This window comes from Lampris incognitus, chromosome 20 (assembly GCF_029633865.1).
Source record: "Lampris incognitus isolate fLamInc1 chromosome 20, fLamInc1.hap2, whole genome shotgun sequence".
Lineage (NCBI taxonomy): Eukaryota > Metazoa > Chordata > Actinopteri > Lampriformes > Lampridae > Lampris > Lampris incognitus.
In genome coordinates, this window is record NC_079230.1 from 25,159,127 (window position 1) to 25,181,078 (window position 21,952).

At 46.6% G+C, this 21,952-nt stretch overlaps 1 protein-coding gene across 1 annotated transcript in view; it reads left to right on the forward strand.

Moving 5' to 3' along the window:
* The window catches only part of arap2 (ArfGAP with RhoGAP domain, ankyrin repeat and PH domain 2), a 195,775-nt gene that overhangs the window by 2,412 nt on the left and 171,411 nt on the right, over window positions 1–21,952 (forward strand). Inside the window, exons 3-6 of the mRNA XM_056300208.1 lie at window positions 7,297–7,373; window positions 7,643–7,707; window positions 11,008–11,394; window positions 15,591–15,660. Of these exons, the coding sequence (XP_056156183.1) occupies window positions 7,297–7,373; window positions 7,643–7,707; window positions 11,008–11,394; window positions 15,591–15,660 (599 nt within the window). The remainder of the gene's footprint in view (window positions 1–7,296; window positions 7,374–7,642; window positions 7,708–11,007; window positions 11,395–15,590; window positions 15,661–21,952) is intronic.

Below are 21,952 nucleotides of genomic sequence, written 5' to 3' on the forward strand. Positions count from 1 at the left end.
GTCAGCATGGGCGAGATCACACGTTTTTTTTATACCTGTAAAGGCTGAATGATATTGGGGAGAGAGAGTAAAGTCACCATTGGGATATTTTTGTTTTTTTTGTGATATGTATTGCAATATTAAACAATAAAAAGGACATACACAATTTCACCAGAGGTATGGAGCTTTTAATTAGTGATGATTCAGAATTTTAGAGGAGGAAATAAGACATGTTGCTCAAGAAGTCATTAACTCAAACTAAATGATTTTATTCATCAGATGCACTAGAATATTTTACTTCAACAGTAGTCATAAAAGGCATACCATGCTAGATTTCGTTTTCTAGCAAACAATATTAGTGTGACAGTGTATGACCACAGATGCAGTGGTACCCCTAAGGGGTGGCCACGGCCACCCTGATACTATCCCTGCCCCCCCCCCTCCCCAGCCACGAGTTGCATATGCAGACTATGCTTCTGATTATGCTTCTATCTGATATTTTACATTAGGTGCTGTTCATTTAAATCAATAATGCTTATTTTTCATAATAATTCATGTCAAAGAAATTTTTTTAACTGTAACGGTATTAGTCTATGCACATCAGATATTTAATAACATTAACTGTAAAAAAATAAGAAACCAAAGTATTTCAGGATGCGAGTCCTTAACTCTCATATTGACAGTTTTCAACTAGCCTATACAGTACACTACAACAGCATAATAGAATTCCTGAAATTCAGCCATGGCTTTTGGTTTTGGTGTGCCACCCCAAGGTTTTCAGTGGCCCCATTTGGCCACCCCAATGAAACATTTCTGGGGGCGCCACTGCACAGATGTGTAGACTCGCTAGCCTACCTTGGCTAACGAGTCGGAACCAACCACCAACCAGAAGAAGACGAAGAAGAACCAGAAGAGGACCCTGGATGCTCACCGGAGCCGTGGCAGCAACGGCAGCAGCAGTGGTGTTCGTAGCCAACACCGGTCACTTTCTGCGTGCCAAGATGGCATTGACGGTACCGAAGTCGCGGAGGAAGAAGAGGGGGACATCCTGGACAGATGTAAGAGCTTCATGTCTCCACCGGTTGCCGACGTCCGTGTGCTGCAGGAAAGGGAGGGGGAGATGCTGATCATGCAGACGCAGGCTGAGTTCTGCAGAGCTCTGGAGGAGGTGGATGGCGGGACGGTCAAGGTGGACTGGTGGAAGAGGAAGGAAGGCGGTGGAGGAATCAGTTGTGTGCTGCAGGATGGAAAGGTGTTTGAGAAGGCGGAGGTCAACGTGTCGGTGGTGTTCAGGAATCGAACCTGGGTTCCCCGCACCACGGGCGACTGTGCTAACCAGGCAACTAAAGGGTCCGACCCATTAGCCAAGGGCTAACGAGTCTACACGTGTGGTCATACACTGTTACATTAGTATTAGCCTAACATGATTGATTGGTCCGATTTGCCTTTCATTATTGCGTCCATTGCAACGCGACTATTCTGCGTGTGTATAGTCCAGTGTCGATTCTGACATTTTAAATCTTGATACACGCTAAAGCTGACATTACATGATGACTAAGCATGTTTAAAGTAAGTATGGACGCGTCCATTTTCATGATACCATATTGAACCACAGCTTGGCAAACTCCCTCAACATCATGTATACTTTCATATGAAGGTGGACGGATTCTCTCCGTGCTTTACCTCCCTCTTCCTTTTCAGTTTTGGGCCTTCTGCCTCCGCTGAGTTACTCCTGGTAGTGCGAGCTGGAATGTGTCTGTTGTGTAACGGGAGGGAGTGAGAAGGGAAAGGAGAAGGGAGAAAAGCGAGGCGGTGAAGGAGTAAAGGGAGGCGGAAGAGGCGATTGATGCAAAACAAGCAGAGAGGAGGAGGAGGCCCGGCTGCTCCCAGAGCAGGGAGAGAGGGAGCGAGATGGATCTCCCCCCACGTCCAGGGCTGGTGCAGAGGTGTCTCACATACTTTTTCACCCAAGCATATGTTTAAGAGTTTCATTTCTAAATGAGAGCCACCACCTACCTGAATAAAACAAACGTTTTTCACTTGGACAAAACAGTTTGAACATTATGCTAGAACGTTACTTTAGAGCATTATTAGAGCATTATGTTAGACTATTACAGCTAGAACGTTATGTTAGAATGTTACTTTAGAACATTGTTAGAACATTATTAGAACATGATGTTAGACCACTACAGGTAGAACATTACTTTAGAACATTATGTTAGAACATTATTAGAACATAATGTTAGACCACTACAGGTAGAACATTATGTTAGAACATTACTTTAGAACATTATGTTAGAACATTATTAGAACATAATGTTAGACCACTACAGGTAGAACATTACTTTAGAACATTGTGCTTGAACATTACTTTAGAACATTGTCAGAGCATTGTATTAGACTATTAGAGCTAGAACATTATGTTAGAACCTTAGTGGAACATTATTAGAACATGATGTTTGACCACTACAGTTACAACACTGTATTAGAACATTATAAGAATATGATGTTAGACCCTTACAGTTACAGTCCGTAATACTAGTAAATTAGCTTGCTTTTGATGATCACAGCAGGGGGGGACAGGTGTGTGTCGTTACTCCTTGGCTCTCGTGCAGGAAGGAGTAGGTATCTGGGGCTGAGAATGATGACAGAGCTCGAGCTGAGTCCTCTTTGCATCTTTGGTGGGGTGTATTTCCACGAGCGCCACCTTGTCGTGCTGTCGTGTCCCGGCGAACTCGAGGTGAGCGGCTGAACGTCAGTGTGTCCATCTCCCGAGCTAGCTTGGTGTGTACGCGCGGCGATTACGAAAATGAACCCGGGGGTGTAGATTGGCTCGCTCATTTCTGTGGGGGGGGGGGGGGCAAGAAAAATAAGGTTGGAATGAGTTTTTTTTGTGTTTTTTTTGAGGCAGCTATATTATTATGGCTGAAATTTTATTAGCAATTCGTTACACTACTCATTACTGGAGAAAGTAATACTTTTTTCCTCCCTTTTTCACTTGTGTACGCAAGTACATGACATTAAATGACAATAAGTTGTTCCCGAGTCCTGATTCTCGAAGTTGTCTTTTGTATAAAATAAATACCTTATGAAAGCACCAATCTGTCATATCGCCGTGTCATCGACATCGTGGTGTTCAGTCAAAAAAATATTGTGATATCTGATCTTTTCAGTGTCCCAGCGCTGGTTGCAGGGCGTGAAAACTCGACTCAACTGAGAAATGAAAAGGAGGAACATAAGTCAAAAAAACAAAAACAAAATGAGTCTCGTTAATATAGTGACTGTGTGGATGGCTATGTCAAAATAGCTATGTCAAAATACTCTCACATACACACACACACACACACACACACACATATACACACACACACACACACAGACACGCACACACAGTGACTTCTTGGGAATATGGTTTGGACTGGAGCAGGAGGGGGCCAAATTGACAGAAACAAAGGGGCAAGATGAAGATGGAGCCAGTGAAGGAAGCAGAGTCAATCAAAAGGGGATACGGTGCAGTGGCATCCAGAGGGCCTCATAAAGAATTGCGAGTGGCCTGAAGGTCGAGCAATAGATGATGATGAATGATGGTCACTATCTGCCCAGCGAGCCGGTCCTCCGAGGAGCTCGCTGTGATTCTGTGGGAGCCGTGATATCATCCTGAAATCCTCCCAGCCCCACGCTCTGCCCTTTTTGCCCTATTGTAATGGCCTACAGTGCAACGTGTGCATGTGCGAATGTGTGTGTCTGACTTTGTGTTCATCCACAGCAGATTTCTGTGTTGGTTTTGGGTGTGTTTCTACCGCTGTCTTTGTGCGTGCCTGGTTGATTTTGTTCATGGCTTTGAGCGTCACAAGGCGTCGTTAGTCGTGTTTCAGCATGCTTGGATCTTTGCATGCCAGTGCACGCCATGCTCTTGTGTGTGCGTGTGCGTGTGTGTGTGTGTGTGTGTGTGTGGTGTTGTCGTCATCTACTGGCCCTTACAATCCCCAGGAGAGGGCACTGTCATTTTTCACCATGACAAGCTGTGGCCCACGCAGGGTGGCCCCGGGTCTCAAGACTAATAGTGTCTGGGCAGAGCCTCAATCCTGTGCCTCTCCCTCCACCAACCAGCAGCCATGCTCCCTACAGGGAGGCGAGTCAGAGAAATGGCCTTGGCAGCAACTCTATCGGTCTGTTTTTGAGGGAGAGGGAAAGAAGGAGGATCATACTCCGACTTGGAGCAGAAGCACAGAAAGGGACGCCGAAGCAAGATTGAGTCGAGTGTTTGGGACATGTACATGGGTTCGCTTATCATTTTCATTTAAACTTGGCATTTCTTACATCAGCGAATTGGCTGAGGCAAAGGTCTGGATTGATAGATGTGTTTTTTAGTGTCCTCTTTGAGGACATTTGCTGCTATGACCTCTCCGTTACAATGCAGGTTTTGCCTCCGTACATATATTTACATCTATGCATGCACGCACACGTGAGTACACAGGTACAACTACATTCGACAAACATACCAGAGGTGGGGGGGGGGGGTTACGCAATTCAGTTCAACATCACAAAACTAGGCCTTGATGATTTTGATATTGCAGTGCCCCCCCCCTTTTTTTTCTCCCGGTTGTACCCGGCCAGTTACCCCACTCTTCTGAGCCGGCGCGGTTGCTGCTCCACCCCCCTCTGCCGATCCGGGGAGGGCTGCAGACCACCACATGCCTCCTCCGATACATGTGGAGTCGCCAGCCGCTTCTTTTCACCTGACAGTGAGGAGTTTCGCCAGGGGGACGCGGCGCATGGGAGGATCAAGCTATTCCCCCTCCCCCCCGAACAGGCACCCCGACCGACCAGAGGAGGCGCTAGTGCAGGGGCCAGGACACACACCCACATCCGGCTTCCCACCCGCAGACACGGCCAACTCTGTAGGGACGCCCAACCAAGCTGGAGGTAACACGGGGATTCGAACCGGCGACCCCCGTGTTGGTAGGCAACGGAATAGACCGCCACACCACCCGGACGCCCTGATATTGTAATACTGAAGCACAATGAACATATGATGTGAAGAGGTTTGACGTGAGGACTTCTACATCTCTGCTTGTTTGAGTTTGAATTGTTTACTCAGGATAGAAGCACTCACGTCTCAAGCTTTTGTAACATGCGGGGCTTCAAAATACACACATTCCCTTGTACATTTTCTTTGGATTATTGGAGTTTTCACATTTTACTGTAGGTAAGAATGGACGGAGCCTTAAAAAAAATCCATAACATTGAACTGCAGTTTTTGTAATATTGCCATATTTGAAAAATCACAGCGTGTCAAATCGGCACTAAAATATCATTGTAATATTGAATCAGGACATTCCTACCAGTTTCCATCCCTGAGACATACCACACATGATATTTTGAGCATTATGGGTACCCAGATACAGACAAATACGGGGGGGGGGGGGGGGGTTCACGATGAGGTGGTCTTCTATCAAAAAAATGATGAACTGCAACCTTGAATTGACGGAAAATAATAACTTAAATTGCATTAATTTGGAACAGAACAGGAAGGGTGATGAGGCTGCAGCTTCACAACAGACTTGACAACGGACATCAGAGTTGAGTGTTCAGCATAGCCGTGTGATAAGGTGCTATAGTGAGTGCTTAGCTGTTGAGGTCCTGGAAGTTGGGGGTGGGAAGGTCAGTGACTTTGGAGGCGGTGTGTGTTATGTGGTTGAGTTGTTTTTGTTTTTCGACAAACTTGAGTGTGTTATGATTCACCGATTCGAAACTAATGCGCCTGACTTAATGCTTAAGATATGACAACATCGACTCAGACAGGGGCAGCATGGTGGCGCAGTGGTTAGCGCGGTCGCCTCACAGCAAGAAGGTCCTAGGTTCGAAACTCGGGGTTGTCCAACCGTGGGGGTCATCCCGGGTCGTCCTCTGTGTTGAGTTTGCATGTTCCCCCTGTGTCTGCGTGGGTTTCCTCCGGGTTCAAAGACATGTAGGCCAGGTGAATCGGCCATAACAAATTGTCACTAGGTGTGTGTGTGTGCCCTGTGATGGACTGGTAGCCTGTCCAGGGTGTCTCCCTGCCTGCCGCCCAATGACTGCTGGGATAGGCTCCAGCATCCTGCAACCTCAACTGGGATAAGCCGCTTGGATAGATGGATGATTCGGACAGCTTGTATTTGGCAAAAGTTGGAAGGGAATTGTGAAAGTATTGATGCGGTTTCAGTGTATTGGCAAAGCTCGATATAACAAATGTTCCTCTTTTCTTTTTCTTTTTCTTTTTTTTGCCATTGCTGCTCCTTTTCACATTGTGCGTTTCTCTTGTATTTTTTTCTCCAAAGTTAACTCCCTCGGTATGCTCGTCTCTCTCTCTGCCCGTCTTCACATGGCGCTGTGCGCCACTGAACATTTATAGCTCACAAGTGTGAGCTAACTCTGGGATTTTGCAAGAGTTGCACTGATTTTCACATTTACAACTCACAAATGAGATTGCAAATAGGATGTTATAACACCATCCTTCCCTCTGCTGTTACTGGATTGAGTAGAGGTTTACCGAGTAGGATTTCTTGCTGCATCCAGTCACAGAACTATAGCATTAGTGTGTGTGTGTGTGTGTGTGTGTGTGTGTGTGTGTGTGTGTGTGTGTGTGTGTATGTGTATATATATATATATATATATATATATATATATATATATATATATAGTAACATGCATGGATAAAAAGACACGCTGCCCGCTGGCTGGCGGGTCGGACCCTTCAGTCGACTGGTTAACGTTGTCGCCCGCGGTGCAGGAGATACGAGTTCGCGCCCCGGCTGTGACGGTCCGGCCGGGGACGCCCCTCCCTGAAGGAAGGGGGCAATGTAGTGAATTCGGGGGGGACAACGCAGGAACTGCCGCGTCCGGGAAGCGAACCCGTATCGCCCGCGCCGCAGGAGACATCGCTAACCGCTCGACTAAAGGGTCAGACCGGCCAGCGTGTCTTCTTATCCATGCACGTTACAATATCATATATATATATTTTTTCTTTACCATTGCACTGCACTGTATTGAATTGCATCATGTTGTTTTGAGAAAGGGCTGAACTGAATTGTATCAATCTGCTGGCTGCTTGAGATGTTTCTCATTCATCAATCGCATATCGAGATCCCAATCGAATCGGTCTCAAGAGGGTGCGATGCAACGCCCTACCTGTTCTCCCCACAACTTCTGAGTAAATCTAGATCGTAGGCGCGTCCCTGTGAGACACCCTCACGGTCTTTTTGCCCGTGTTCGATACCCTTGCAAACCACCTGCGATGTTTTCTCTTGTGCCCCCCTCCCCTCCCCCCCCCCCCAGCTCCCCTTCAAAGAACCCTGACTCCTATCGCTCCCTATGGAGAGACGTTCCTGTACAACAACCCTGAAGACACCTCGGTAAGAAAAGCGACACACTCACCCATGTCTCAGCCAAACTACAGTCACCTGCTGGCTGCTGTGTTGTCACGGCAGCCACGGAGCCTTTATGTGTTGGTTTTCACTTTGACCCCCAGAGGTCAACGGAAACGTCACCTAGTCGCTAAAGCTAACTTAGCAATCTTGCTAACATGCTAACGGTGCAGGACTGAAAGATGGACGCCTCTATGTTTTCTTTTTTCTTAAATTTTTTTTTTAACTAGTGTTAATCTCTTTTGGTCTCTCTGTAGGACCAAGGCACAAAGGGACTAGTAAAGAAAGAGTTAAAGGACAAGATAAAGAAGGCGAAACCGAGGTACAGTATGTTGTTGTGACACTTCTTTTTTTTTAGCCCGCCTCTGCCGCTGCACCTGCTACTTCTGTTATTAGCAACGGAGCACATATGCCGAAAAAGAGGAAGGGGGCAGAAACGACGAGAATGTTGTGGCTGACAAGACCAGGTGAAGCGTGTCAAACACGATCTATAGAAAGAAAGAAAGAGAAGAAGAAGAAAAAAAAAACAAGGCTTGAGGCCTGTCCATTCTGAAACGGCATGTTTTCTTTTTGCGACTGGACGTGTTTCACCTCTTCTGAATAAGCCGAGTTAGTTTCCCGTTCTGCAACCGGGTCTTGCGCGTACAGTAGAAGCTATACGTGTCAGTTTTGTTTTTTGTTTTTTTAGCTCCGTTGAAAATCATAAAGAAAAGATGGAAGACTTGGCTGCATACCGGGAATGATTGTTAGTGGATTAAGGTTACATTATTGTAAACTACTAATAAGACACGTTAGCCCCTAGCTAACGGGTCTGACCCTTTAGCCGAGTGGTTAGTGATGTCGCCTTGTGGTGCAGTACACCCCGTATCGAATCCCGCACCGGGCAAGAAAATAACCGGTTACACTATCTGTCTTTATAGAAGGCTGTCTTCACTTTAGTGTACACAAAAATAAACCAATAAATAAAGACCAATAGAGCCAACTTTCTATTAAAACTCCTCCTTAATTGCAAATTGCTAGCTAGGTAAATATTGTTCAAGCTAGATCTCACAGGGTTTAAAAAATCAAAAAAGAAAGGGAGGAAAAACACCAGAGATGAGTACAAAACACGGGTCAAACATTCACTTGGTGTAAAATCGGTCACAAGCTTCGGCCGAGGCTTTCTCGTTGAGGCCAAGTCCTTGATCCGTTACAGACAGATACTCTTCCTCAAAGCAAAAGTTAAAATATTAAACCGTCTCCTCTGCTGATGCGGTGGCTCAGGAGGGCCAGCGAAAGACACAGAGCCAGTCTCAATTACCGGGCCCACAAGCGGCACTCAGATCATTCATTCACTGTGTCACACCAGTACGGCTGTGGCCACACACAAGACCCAAAACGGGGGATGTGAAAGCCAGTAAGCTCTGTTTTATAGTTTAGACGTGGCTGTGAGACCGCTGGGTCTCTTTTATGCTGGAAAAGTGGAGTCGTATGTCGAATGTGAATGACTGAACATAACAAATTGGTCAAGGATTCGAATCTTCATTCTCCATTTCTTGGCTTGGGGAGTCAGTTGTTCTTGGTTGCAAATGTTGTTGTGTCTCTTTTCTTAGATTATATTTTTTTGAAAAGGGTTCATTTTGAAATGGGGCGCCACTTTAAAGGGTGATAGCATGTCAAGAAGACATGCATGTTGGGCGTCCGGGTGGCGTGGCGAACTATTCCATCGCCTACCAACATGGGGTTTGGTGGTTTGAATCCCCGCGTTACCCCTGGCTTGGTCGGGCGTCCCTACAGACACAATTGGCCATTTCTGCTGGTGGGAAGCCGGGTGTGGGTAAGTGTCCTGGTCTCTGCACTAGTGCCTCCTGTGGTCGATCAGGGCGCCTATTCAGGGGGGAGGGGGAACTGGGGGAATAGCGTGATCCTCCCACGTGCTACGTCCCCCTGCCGAAATTCCTCACTGTCAGGTGAAAAGAAGCGGCTGGTGACTCAACATGTATCGGAGGAGGCGTGTGGTAGTCTGCAGCCATGCCTGGGTCGACAGAGGGGGTCGATCAGTGACTGGGATGGCTCGGAAGAGTACAGTAATTGGCCGGATACAACTGGGGAGAAAAAATCCAAGAAAAAAAAAAGAAGACATGCATGTTAAGGTTAGGCAATGAAAAGAAGAACTAGAGTTGGTCCCTGAGCACTGCAGTGGCCCACTGCTCCTATACAATAGGATGGGTTAAATGCAGAGAACAAATTTCACTGTAACCTGTACAATGACAAAATAAAGTGGCTTTAACTGTTTTTGCAGGTTTTAGCATACAATGTTTTGTACTTAACATTACTCCCAACCATTTTCCAATGCATACCATAGTGTTGTGGCTCACAGAAAGGTGAATCAGTTCATCTGGACAACATTTATTGAGAGAGAAACGTTTCATCACTCATCTAAGTGACCTCTTCAGTCTCAACGGGCTGCCGGTATCCCCACCCTTATAAACAACACAGTGGCATAACGACCAAAAACAACGATTGGTTTCATATGCAAATTGACGTGACCATTAACTAGAGTTACAATGGTCATGTGTACTATTCACAGAGAATCGGGGAATGGTTGCAATCACAGCATTGTAAGATTTTATTTATATATTTATTTGTATTTTGAGATACTTTATTGATCCCCTTGGGGATATTACACTCTGCATCTAACCTATCCTAGCTGTGTTGCTAGGAGCAGCGGGCAGCCGGTGTGCAGCACCCAGGGACCAATTCCAGGTCTTCTTTCCATTGCCTCGGTCAGGGACACAGACTGGAGTATCAACCCTAACATGCATGTCTCTTTAATGGTGGGGGAAACCTCAGCACCCGGAGAAAACCCACCGCAGACACGGGGAGAACATGCAAACCCATTCAAACCAGCATTCCTCCCTATCAGGGATGTGCACCAGGGATTTCCTTCCCTGGTTTAGTGAGCGTGCATCAAGACATAGTGTTGGACTGACCTTCCAGGCACCCATCTGTTTCCATTCATTTTCATATGGTATGGAAATCAACTTGCAGAGACTTGAAACTCACCCGAGGTAAATGATCCATCCCAGTGGATATCTTGTCGCCATTATTTGTTTGTCAAAGTTACTATTTTTCCTTCTCTTTAGTCAACGTTTTGTGGTTGTGGTGGGATAATATGGTTGAAAGTGTGGATTGATATGAGAAGTTGTCCGGTGCATCACAACTAAATTGAAGACACTTGCTCCTCAGAATGTACATCCTCCCCAGAAAGTAGTCCCGGGGGTAAAAAACAATGTTTTTCAAACGTCAATGACTTCTTGCTAGTGACAGTAAAGTTAGCCCGAGAAGAAGAGAATTAAAAGGTGGGTTTATCGACTGAACGTTTGAATTAAAAGAAAATCGGGAAATTTGGTGATTATTCAGGAATCTAAAATACTATGGTGTGCTTTTGGAAAGCAGCCGGGAGAAATGTAAAGTACAAGAGAATTGGCTAAAACATACGAAAACACCAGTATGGTCCTTTTAATCAATGCAGTGTTAACAGGTGGGTAGGTGGTAAAATACAGATAAAGTCAATAGTATATTGATAAACGTACCATCACATAAGTGATATCTGACATTTTGCCACATGCCCCCCATACAGAAAGAAACCATCTAAACACAAGAATTTGGGGAAGAGGAGTCAAAAGGATGGGACCATTGACACGCGACCCACGTCAAACGCCTCCGACCTCTGCGAGGACGAGTACTCCATGGTGGATGAGCACGTTGCCAGCCTGCAGATGACCAGTCAGGGTTTGGCAAAAGCTGCCACTGCCAACCCTGAACTGCTTTCCGTCAGCCCCACAGCGTCCGGTGCTGCTGCCACCGCCCATCATGGAGGGTCTATAAAGATGGTGGAGTGTGACCTGGGGCTGGTCAGAAACACAGTCCCCCTCACGTCTGACATCTCCCCATATGCCTGCTTCTATGGAGCCCCCAAACACAAGCTGTTGAAAGCTGGATGGCTGGACAAGCTGTCTCCTCAAGGGTAAGTTGCTTTTAAAGACAACTAGCGGTCTCCCACCGTAACACCACCAAGACCCAAACTGAACACAGGTTTTCATTCTGGAAGGGGTGTCTGGGTAGCATGACGGTCTATTCCGTTGCCTACCAACATGGGGATCCCGGTTTGAATCCCGCTGTTGCCTCTGGCTTGGTTGGGCGTCCCTGCAGACGCAACTGGCCGTGTCTGCGGGTGGGAAGCAGGATGTGGGTGTGTGTCTTGGTCGCTGAACTAGCGCCTCCTCTGGTCAGTCGGGGCGCCTTTTCGTGGGGGGGGGGGACTGGGGGGAACAGTGTGATCCTCCCACGCGCTACGTCCCCCTGGTGAAACTCCTCACTGTCAGGTGAAAAGAAGCAGCTGGCAACTCCACATGTACCAGCAGAGGCATGTGGTAGTCTGCAGCTCTCCCCGGATCAGCAGAGGGGATGGAGCAGCGACCGGGATGGCTCGGGAAGAGTGGGGTAATTTGGCCGGATACAATTTGGGAGAAAAAGGAAGGGGGGGAATATATATATTTTTTTTTTTCATTCTGGACAACCAGTGATGTAATTGTAAATAAAAAGGTTGGTACACTATGATCTGCAGTTAATGATCATCAATCAATTGCCACTATGGGCAATATTTTCAGAGAAGTATTAATTTGTGTATTTTCCCCTTGAAATTAGCCATTCTCTATAACTTAACATTTGATACTACAAATAGGAAAAAAAATACCACTGAGGACAAGATGACCTTCTGGAAAAAGTGCATATATTGAGCTACGTGTTTCACTTTCACAGCTTGATCACGCTCATCAGAACGTGTCGTATTTTTTCAGTTCCTCATTGTGTTTTGCCATCTGCCGGCAACCTTTGATCGCACATTGTGCATGGGCGTTTTCCATTTTTGTCTACATTTGACACTATTTACTTTGATGTATATCTTGAGTTGATGTAGTGAAGATTAATATCAGCCCTCAAAAACGTGGACAATCTATAGTCTGCGAGTGAGAAGATGGGGTAAACTGTATTTAGGTGCATTTACTCTCCATTGCCCCCCCCTGTGGATGACCAAAAGCTTGTGTAGTCCTGGTGGGTTAGAGTGAAAACTTGTATATGCTCGGCACACTTGACTGCATGTGGTTGGTTCCCCCGGGTTAGAGGACTGGCTTTTGGGCTGAGAGATGTTGGGGGGTTGGGGGGGGGGGTCCACGCTGAATATAAAGGAGTTGCATAATTTCACCAGATATTTGCAGCTTTTAACTTTAAAAGCTCCGTTTGCTAAGAAATCGTCATTCTAGTAATGATTTGTGGGATTTTAGCGGCAGAAATAAGACATGCTGGCCAAGAAGTCATTAAATCTGATTAAATCAAATTAATTTGTCTGGTGTGCCAGAATATTTTCCTTCAACAGTAGTCATAAAAAAGAGGCCCTTGCTAAGATTTCATTTTCTGTTAAGCAATAAGCGGTTTGGCCTAAAATGACTGATGGACATCAGATTGTCTGGCATTGCATCTTTTGCGGCAGCACAGTGGCACAGTAGTTAGCGTGGTTGCCTCAGAGCAAGAAGGTCCTGGGTTCGAGCCCCGGGGTAGTCCAACCTTGGGTGTCATCCCAGGTAGGTCGTCCTCTGTGTGGAGTTTGCATGTTCTCCCCGTGTCTGCATGGGTTTCCTCCGGGAGCTCCGGTTTCCTCCCACAGTCCAAAGACATGTAGGTCAGGTGACTCAGCGGGACTGAATTGTCCCGGGGTGTGTGTGTGTGTGTGTGTGTGTGTGTGTGTGTGTGTGTGTGTGTGTGTGTGTGTGTGTGTGTGTGTGTGTGTCGGCCCAGTGATGGCCTGGCAGCCTGTCCAGGGTGTCTCCCCACCTGCGGCCCAGTGACTGGTCGGATAGGCTCCAGCATTCCTGCAACCCCGGCTGGGATAAGCGGCTTGGATAATGGATGCATCCTTTGTAATATGACTATTGCATAGGTGTATGTTTTCATGGGGATTCAATCAAATCAAAATGTCAAAAACTGTAAGTGCATGGGATCACAATCTGCTCTAAACGGTCACAAATCACTGTATCACCTTTACAAATGAAAGAAACACTTCTACTGTGCATACACTACAATAAAACACTGCGATTCGAGTCTCTGCAGCTCCCTGTTCCCCTGAAACTGACATTTGCTCTTTCCCACTAAGGTTAAAACCGAGGTTTGTACAAACGATACTGCTTTCCTGTCAGTATAAAAAAATACCTGGCAGTCTTCGAGTATCCAGGAACCTCAATACCACAGATAACAACTGCTTCCTGTTCCTCCGTAGATCCTCTTTCAGCGCCGTGGCGGCTCATTTACCTCCTTCACTGTGTGGCTCTCCTCCAGAGTCTCCTGTCTTATTTAAAACTGAGATTTAGATACAGCACCTTTATCCATTACACATGGCATCGGTGCCATGGCCCAACACCATCTAGAGGATATAAGGAAGGGGAGGATGATGGGAGACAACATCCATCCATCCATCCATCCATCCATTATCTGAACCGCGTATCCTTCTCTCCGGGTCACGAGGATGCTGGAGCCTATCCCAGCAGTCATTGGGCGGCAGGCCAGGAGACACCCTGGACAGGCTGCCAGGCCATCACACAAGGCCGAAATACACACACACACACACACACACACACACACACACATTCACACCTAGTGACAATTTGTTATGGCCGATTCACCTGACCTACATGTCTTTGGACTGTGGGAGGAAACCGGAGCCCCCGGTGGAAACCCACGCAGACACGGGGAGAACATGCAAACTCCATACAGAGGACGGCCCCCCAAGGTTGGACGACCCCGGGGCTCGAACCCAGGACCTTCTTGCTGTGAGGCGACTGCGCTAACCACTGCGTCACCATGCCGCCCGGGAAACAACATTGTGATGCATAATAACAGTTTGGCGTTCAAAATCTTGCTAAATCTTTCTATTTTTCCCCCCTCCATCTTGCAGACTGATTCAGCCTAATTTCGCCAAACGCCTCGTAGCTGCTCAGAGCTGGAGCTGTCAATCACTTCTCTTTCTTTTCATCTTCTGCTTTACCACATGATTTGCTCAGGGTTGGGAAACTGCCCTTTGACTGTTAACAATCATTGCATTGTAAGATGAAGATGAAGACAGATGTAAGATGAAGAGGGAACGTCCATCCCTGAACCGGGGGGAGGGGGGGTTGTACATCTGTCACCATCTTACCATGCAGTGATGGGTGAATAGTACACATGGCCATTGTAACTCTAGTTAATGGTCGCGGCAGTTTGCACATGAAACCGATCGTTGGTTTGGGTCGTTGTACCACTGTATTGTTTATAAGGGTGGGGATACCTGCAGCCAGCTGAGACTGCAGGTAAATTAATTAGATAAATTAGGTCACTTAGATGAGTGATGAAGCATTTCTCTAAATAAACGTTGTGTCCAGATGAACTGATTCAACCTTCTTTGACTTTTTTTTTACCCCCCCCTTTTCTCCCCAATTGTATCTGGCCAATTACCCCCACTCTTCCGAGCCTTCCTGGTCGCTGCTCCCCCCTCTCTTCCGATCCAGGGAGGGCTGCAGACTACCACATGCCTCCTCTGATACATGTGGAGTCACCAGCTGCTTCTTTTCACCTGACTGGGGGGACCGACCAGAGGAGGCACCAGTGCAGCGACCAGGACACATACCCACATCCGGCTTCCCGTGTGTGTGTGTGTGTGTGTGTGTGTGTGTGTGTGTGTGTGTGTGTGTGTGTGTGTATATAATATATATATATATACACACACACACACACACACACACACACATATGTATGTGTATATATATGTGTGTATAAATATATGTTTTATATATATAGTTATATAAAATATGTATTTTATTCTTGTATTATTATTATTATTATTATTTGTTATGTTAATTGACAGCTGATGATACAACTCGTGACATTTATTAATCAGTGGCACTCCTGGTGAAGTGTGAGTACTTGCTCGGAGTGTGTTTCAGTAGCAGAGAGTGTGTTGGTGTGTTGGTGTGTCGTTGGTGGCTGTCGTTAAGTTACCGTCATAACTGAACTAATCAGCTTGTCAGTAAGTCAGACAGGCAGACAATTCATGAAACCAGCAGCCGGCTGAAATGTTTTGTTCTCCTGAATTTCCCCGTTTTTCTCACATCTTCTTTTTCTCTCTCTCTCTCCCAGAAACTGCGTCTTTCAGAGGAGGTGGGTGAGGTTTGATGGTGAGAGTCTCACCTACTACAACAATGACAAGGTTAGTGTGGGATGTGAAACCGCATGGCACCTGCCGAAACACACACACACACACACACACACACACACACACACACACTGTCATGTGACCGCCAACGAGTGAAAAAAAAAACACACCCACACAAAAACTCCACGTGCACGTTTGTCTCCCCCCCACGTACAAATTCTCTCACCTCCGCCTGACACACACTTCCCTGTAAACGTGCACACTGTGCTGAGCCTGTGCACCTCCTTCATTACACAAATGAAATCTATTTTTGAGTTTTGAAAAACTCCCATCCATCTGCTCATGGATGTCGCTCTCTCTTGCTCTCTCTCTCTCTCACTCTCTCGTCCCCCTTCCTCCTCATTGTGATCATCATCATCATCATCATTAGCCTGGCAGGGTGAAGAGCGGGGGCAAGGACGAGGTGACGTTATGCCACGCATGATTGGCTTGTGCGCTCTCTGTGCCCGCCGAGCCATACAGTAAAGTACATTGATGTTGGCACCTGACCAGTTCCTTGGAAAAAGAGGGCAAATTAGAGAGAGAGCAAAAGACAGAGAGAGAGAGAGAGAGAGAGAGAGAGAGAGAGAGAGAGAGAGAGAGAGAGAGAGAGAGAGAGAGAGAGAAAGACTTATCTCATTCTTGCCCTCCTCAGCAGTTCTAGCTCTCTCCATTTCCTTTCCTCTCATCCTTTTTCTGTCTGACAGTTGAGTTGAGTTTGAAATTCTGCTTAGCCCTGTCTGGCTCGCCCCCATCTTGAGAAGGGGGGGGGGGCGAGAGAGAGAGAGAGAGAGAGAGAGAGAGCGAGCGAGAGACAGAGAGAGGGAGAGAGTGAGAGACAGAGAGAGGGGAGGGAGTCAGAGAGAGGGAGAGAGAGAGAGAGAGAGAGAGAGAGAGAGAGAGAGAGAGAGAGAGAGAGAGAGAGAGAGAGAGAGAGAGAGAGAGAGCGAGCGAGAGACAGAGAGAGGGAGAGAGTGAGAGACAGAGAGAGGGGAGGGAGTCAGAGAGAGGGAGAGAGAGAGAGAGAGAGAGCGAGCGAGAGACAGAGAGAGGGAGAGAGTGAGAGACAGAGAGAGGGGAGGGAGTCAGAGAGAGAGAGAGAGAGAGAGAGAGAGAGAGAGAGAGAGAGAGAGAGAGAGAGAGAGAGAGAGAGAGAGAGAGAGAGCGAGCGAGAGACAGAGAGAGGGGAGGGAGTCAGAGAGAGGGAGAGAGTGAGAGAGACGGAAGGAGAGAGAGAGGGGGAGGGAGAGAGAGACAGAGGAAGAGGGAGGGAGAGAGAGAGAGAGAGAGGGCGATGGAGAGAAAGCGGGGGAGAGGGACCGAGAGAGAGACAGTGGGAGAGAGAGCGAGAGAAGGAGAGAGAGAGAGGGAGAGAGACAGAGATAGAGAGGAGGTGAAGGTACAATTAATGTGAAACAAGGTGCTAAGCGAGGAGAAGGAGGGGCTGTTTTAAAACTCGCCCTTCTCCCTTAAATACTTTTTTCTTTTAACCACAACCTTTTTTTTATTATGTTTTTACTCGGCCCCCCCATCCTGCTCCCTTTGAAACAGAGAGTGATCATCTACAAAAATGGCTCGGCCGACACCTCCCTGGATAAAAATCTGTGTACTGAAAGTGGTACATTAAAATCAGTTATCCAGGCAAGCGGGTGTTTATGCTTGTGTATGTATGTGTGTGTGTATATGCGTGTATGTGTGTGTGTGTACCCGCGTGCGTGTCCATCCCCACATCTACTGGTTCTGCCAATGCACTATTTCTATTCGTCGCCTTTGAGCCCGATGTTGTTGCGTGAATAAAACTTTGTAAAGTGTGTGCTTGCAATATCAAGAGCTCGCGGCCTTTTTTTAAAGATCTTGTCATATTATACTTTACTGTGTTGTTCTTGCAGTTGACCCTGAGAAGTAAATTACAGTAAGGACGAGATTGTTTTGCTGTGCGTGCACGTTTGTGCACGTGTATGTGTGTGTGTGTGTGTGTGTGTGTGTGTGTGTGTGTGCACAATGGCGACCGCTGCATGCACTCATCAGGCCAACTCCTGTTTTTTTTTTCCTCAGTAGCAGCATTGCACAACATCCCAATCAATGTCTGATGCCTGCTCGTTAATCACTTACTAATTATAGCCCTCCGCGGTCTCTCTCCCTCGCTTTTCGCTTTCTCTTTCTATTGCGTTTGACTCTTTATTTATCAAGACATGCTCCATCGCCAGGTGGAGCCGCAGTCAGCGGGGGGGGGGGGGGGGGGGGAGGCTGGCGACTCAGCAGTTTACGCCCGGCGGTGTCACTGTCGGCGTCAGGTTGGCGGTTGGAGAGATGAAAACGTTTCTGTTGTGTGTGTGTGTGTGTGTGTGTGTGTGTGTTTTGGAGTTGGACTTTTTAAAGTCATTGTGACTTTACCCTTCTGAGAACTTAATCGTGTTTTGGGTGAGTGGAGGGGTCGATCGCAGTCCGTCCATCATGCCCGCTGTGTTTGGCCAGCCGAGACCCTCCCCCCTCCCCCTCCATGCCACTCTGCGCCACCTTGGCGGGGTGAACACGGGGGCTGAGGATAGACAGGAAGTCTCTCCAATTCCACTTCATGTCAGACGGTGAAAGATGAGCCGGCGGCTTACAATCCCTCACTGGGCAGACGTGTGTGCGCGTGTGTGTGTGTGTGTGAGAGAGTGCGAGTGAGAACACAAATGTGTTTTACAGTTGTAGTTTGGACTGGTGAAGTGGGATGGAAGCTGATATGAACATGATGACATCATCAGTCTGCATACAGTGCCGTACATATTTCACCCTGGCCCGGCGGCAGGATTATCTAGGCAAGGGGGCATCAGGAATGACTGAGGGGGCACAGCTATTTTTCTCCTGCTGATAACACAGGAGGATAATAATCTATAGTACAATTACACACAATGTATTTGCAGCCAAGCACGGCTGTCTTGCCGCAAGAATATGGGCTGCTGCGCTGCTTTAAAAACATGGACAATTCACAACAGCTTGAAAATGTTATCAGTAGACTGCAGCTTGGAAGCAGCTACCAAGCTGTCTTGCCATAAGAATGCCATAATACAGCAACAGAGATTGGTCAAGGTCTCTCCCCCATCATCAGTGTAATGCAAATCACCTATTCTACCATATAAAACAACATGAACATCACATCTCCTTCTTGGCAGCAACGTCAACGATGAAATAATGTCTACGCATATTACCGATGCTTATTATTCCCATGCATTTCCGAAAAGGTGCAAAATAATACAAGCCTAGCCAGGCTGCCTCTTCTTACCCTGATTCAAAGGAGTTGCAATCGCCTCGATGCTGTGTTGAACCTCCTCAGCAGTCTCTCGTTCCACTCCCCACAGATCTTGCTTGTTAGGTCCCTCTCAAATGCCAGTTGCATCAGCTGTGCTTCCCTCCTGTGCAACATGCTCCGTCTACTCACTCAATACATTTTTCGGCGTCGGAAAAGCGTTATCGCATGTTGCCGCGGATGCTCCAAATGTTAATCCCAGCTTCAGTGCCGTCATCACAGTAGGCATTGCTGTTAGAGGCCCGCAGTATCTATCCAAAATCTTCTGTGTAGTCCACTTTTTCTTCTCTAGATCGGGCGATTTCAGTCTGTAGAAACCACCATGCGACAAACCATGCGACAATACACTCCACTTCTACCAAATCTCCCGAGATTAAGTCCAGCATTGGTTTTGCTTTTTCCGCAACCGTAAAGGTTTAGCTCTCTGGGTGGAAAGCACACAGGGCCTCGACAAGCTGGCTGTTTTTGTTCATCAAATCTTGCTGACATTTCTCCCAGTACCGCATCCAGAGTGCTGAAAAGCAGCCTGCGGATGACTTGGACGCCAGCGTAGAGATCAGTTGCTTCGGTCTGAAGTAACTTGTTAGGGGGGGTCAAGCAGGTCTGAGGACTTTGTGGACCATGAAGAAAATGAGGCAGCTTTCAATAGGCCCACACCATCGAGTCACACCTCTGTACCGTAGGTGTGGGTACTCTCGATTTCTCTGAGCAGGTGGATGATAATATAAATAAAATTGACTTGACTTGACTGTTGAGTGACATGTTTCTGCAAAATAGTCGTTTACTGCGTTTTCTTCAATTCTACGGTTGTAATATTATAGGATTTAAATTACGTTAGTATTCCTATCATTTATAATATTTTTAATAATTATTTTCATTATTTTACAAAGCATTAGGGTCTTTTAAAATAAATAACACTACACTAACTCTTCGATTCACATCAATTATGTTAATTAGCAACCATGCCATCCAATAATCAGTGATTGATCACGCTATTTATAAGCCCAAAGTAGGCCTATTTTTGCACTCTAGGCCTACTCACACAGTGGCATATTTAGTGCTTTTGCACGATGTTGGAGAGCGTGCCCTGAAGAGGGAGCACATCTTCCAGGACCATGTAGATCTGCTTGCAGAGAGTGACGAGTACCTCTTGGGATGCTTTACGCTACCAAGAGCCGCCCTCATGGAGCTTTGCAGTAGTTTAGAGCCAGCACTGTGGAGCCAGACCAGATGGTCCAATCCTGTACCACCACTCATGCAGATACTCTCCACCTTGGGCTTTTCAGCCACTGGGACATTTCAGAAATAAGTGCTTAATTCGTATTCAAAATTAAGCATTTGCTTTTGCAGTATAGACCAAACATTGCATAATTGAAACCCCCCAAAATAAAAGGTCACAACAATGGTTTGATTTTTATCATCTGGCACCTGGCAGCCGGTACCTTTCTGCAGCAGTATCTCCATGCGTGCACCCAGGTCCCATTCAACTGCCCCGCGCCTGATCTCAGATATGCACTGAAACCTGTTTGATGTTTTTAAGTGATGCATTTCTTTATCGAGATTAATTGTAAACTATAATTAATCACACTGTAAAAGCCAGATTAATTTTAAAGCCCTTATTTACAAACGAGCAATTAATTGCTTCGAACTTGGGCAGCAAGTCTGTTGTCCAGTTTGTTTGGTGTTCACTTCCTGCAGCAGTACCTCCACTTTAGAACTGTTGAAGTTTGTTTTACGTTTATAGTCCTGTGCTCCACCCTCTTTAGACTTTCGTTTGGACATTCTTTACTTCTCTCAACTTTTCTTTTTAATTTCTATGTATGATTTCTGGGAGCACACGGCTCTGCAGTCTCATGCCCTTTCACAGGCATTGACGGGGCATTTCCCTGTGCTAATTGGGATCAACTGGCATGCGCTTTCAATTTACAAGGACAATTGGATTTATCATTTTAAGAACACAGGCGCGAACATTTCTGCAGTTTAAGAACACGTCATGAATCTGATGTCGACTTTCCTTAGCACCTTTCTTAGGAAAAAATTTAAGGAAAAACTTGGGAAGATATGGCTGAATGAGACCCATTGACTAAGTATCTTCTCCGTGCTAAGGCTAACATTTGTTAGCTCTGACAGGACCAAGTTATTCAGCGATAAATACTGCCATTGACAGTACACATCACAAACATGGTTGTTTTCGTCCATGTAATGGAGTCCAATTGAAATGTTCTCGCACCCAGTTGGGTCTTTAGTCCCATCCACTTTAATTGTGTACTATGAATTATCTTTTTCCTTCACTATTTCGTATGCGATTATCTCACTCGTGAGCCCAGTTGTTTCATTCTGGATGTCGTGAAGCATGTATGTGGCAATTGGGGGGCATTGTGCTAAAGACACTAGCAAATTTCTTGTCTTTCCTGACCGTATAATTGGACATCGCCAGGAATAGTCCACTGCCCCCCTCCCCCCTTGCATCCATTGCATCCAAAGTTCCCCTGAGAGGAAGCTCATTGACAGCAAGCAATTCCACAATGTCCACTAATGACCATAAATACACACGATTTCTTTCAAGCTGTGCAGAATTGACAAGTGTTGAAATTTCCACTCCCTGTGCATTATTTGCTTGTGTTTCGGTCCAAAGTACCATGCATTTCAAATGTTCTTTGCTTGATGCGTGCCGCCCCAATCCCTTGTTGCTATCAATAGCATGTTGCCAGTTGTTATATCCAGTTTGGGTGAATGCCGTATCCGCGTTAGCATTGGAGCCGAAGTTGAATTTTCGATGAGGATGACAGAAAGCTGCATCTGCCTTGCAGGAATATTCCAGCCACTCTGCATTTGAACCACGTTGCTACAAAAGGCCCGTTTTCTCCCACAGTACAAGCAAGGTGGGTATTTCTCCGGACAAATCTGCACTGGCTGCTCATCACCGAGGCTGTCAAGCACTAACGGCGGCATAGGGGCATGTACAATCCTGGCAGTTTTGCTGCTAGGCATGGTCTCAGTGGCTACAGGCCCCTT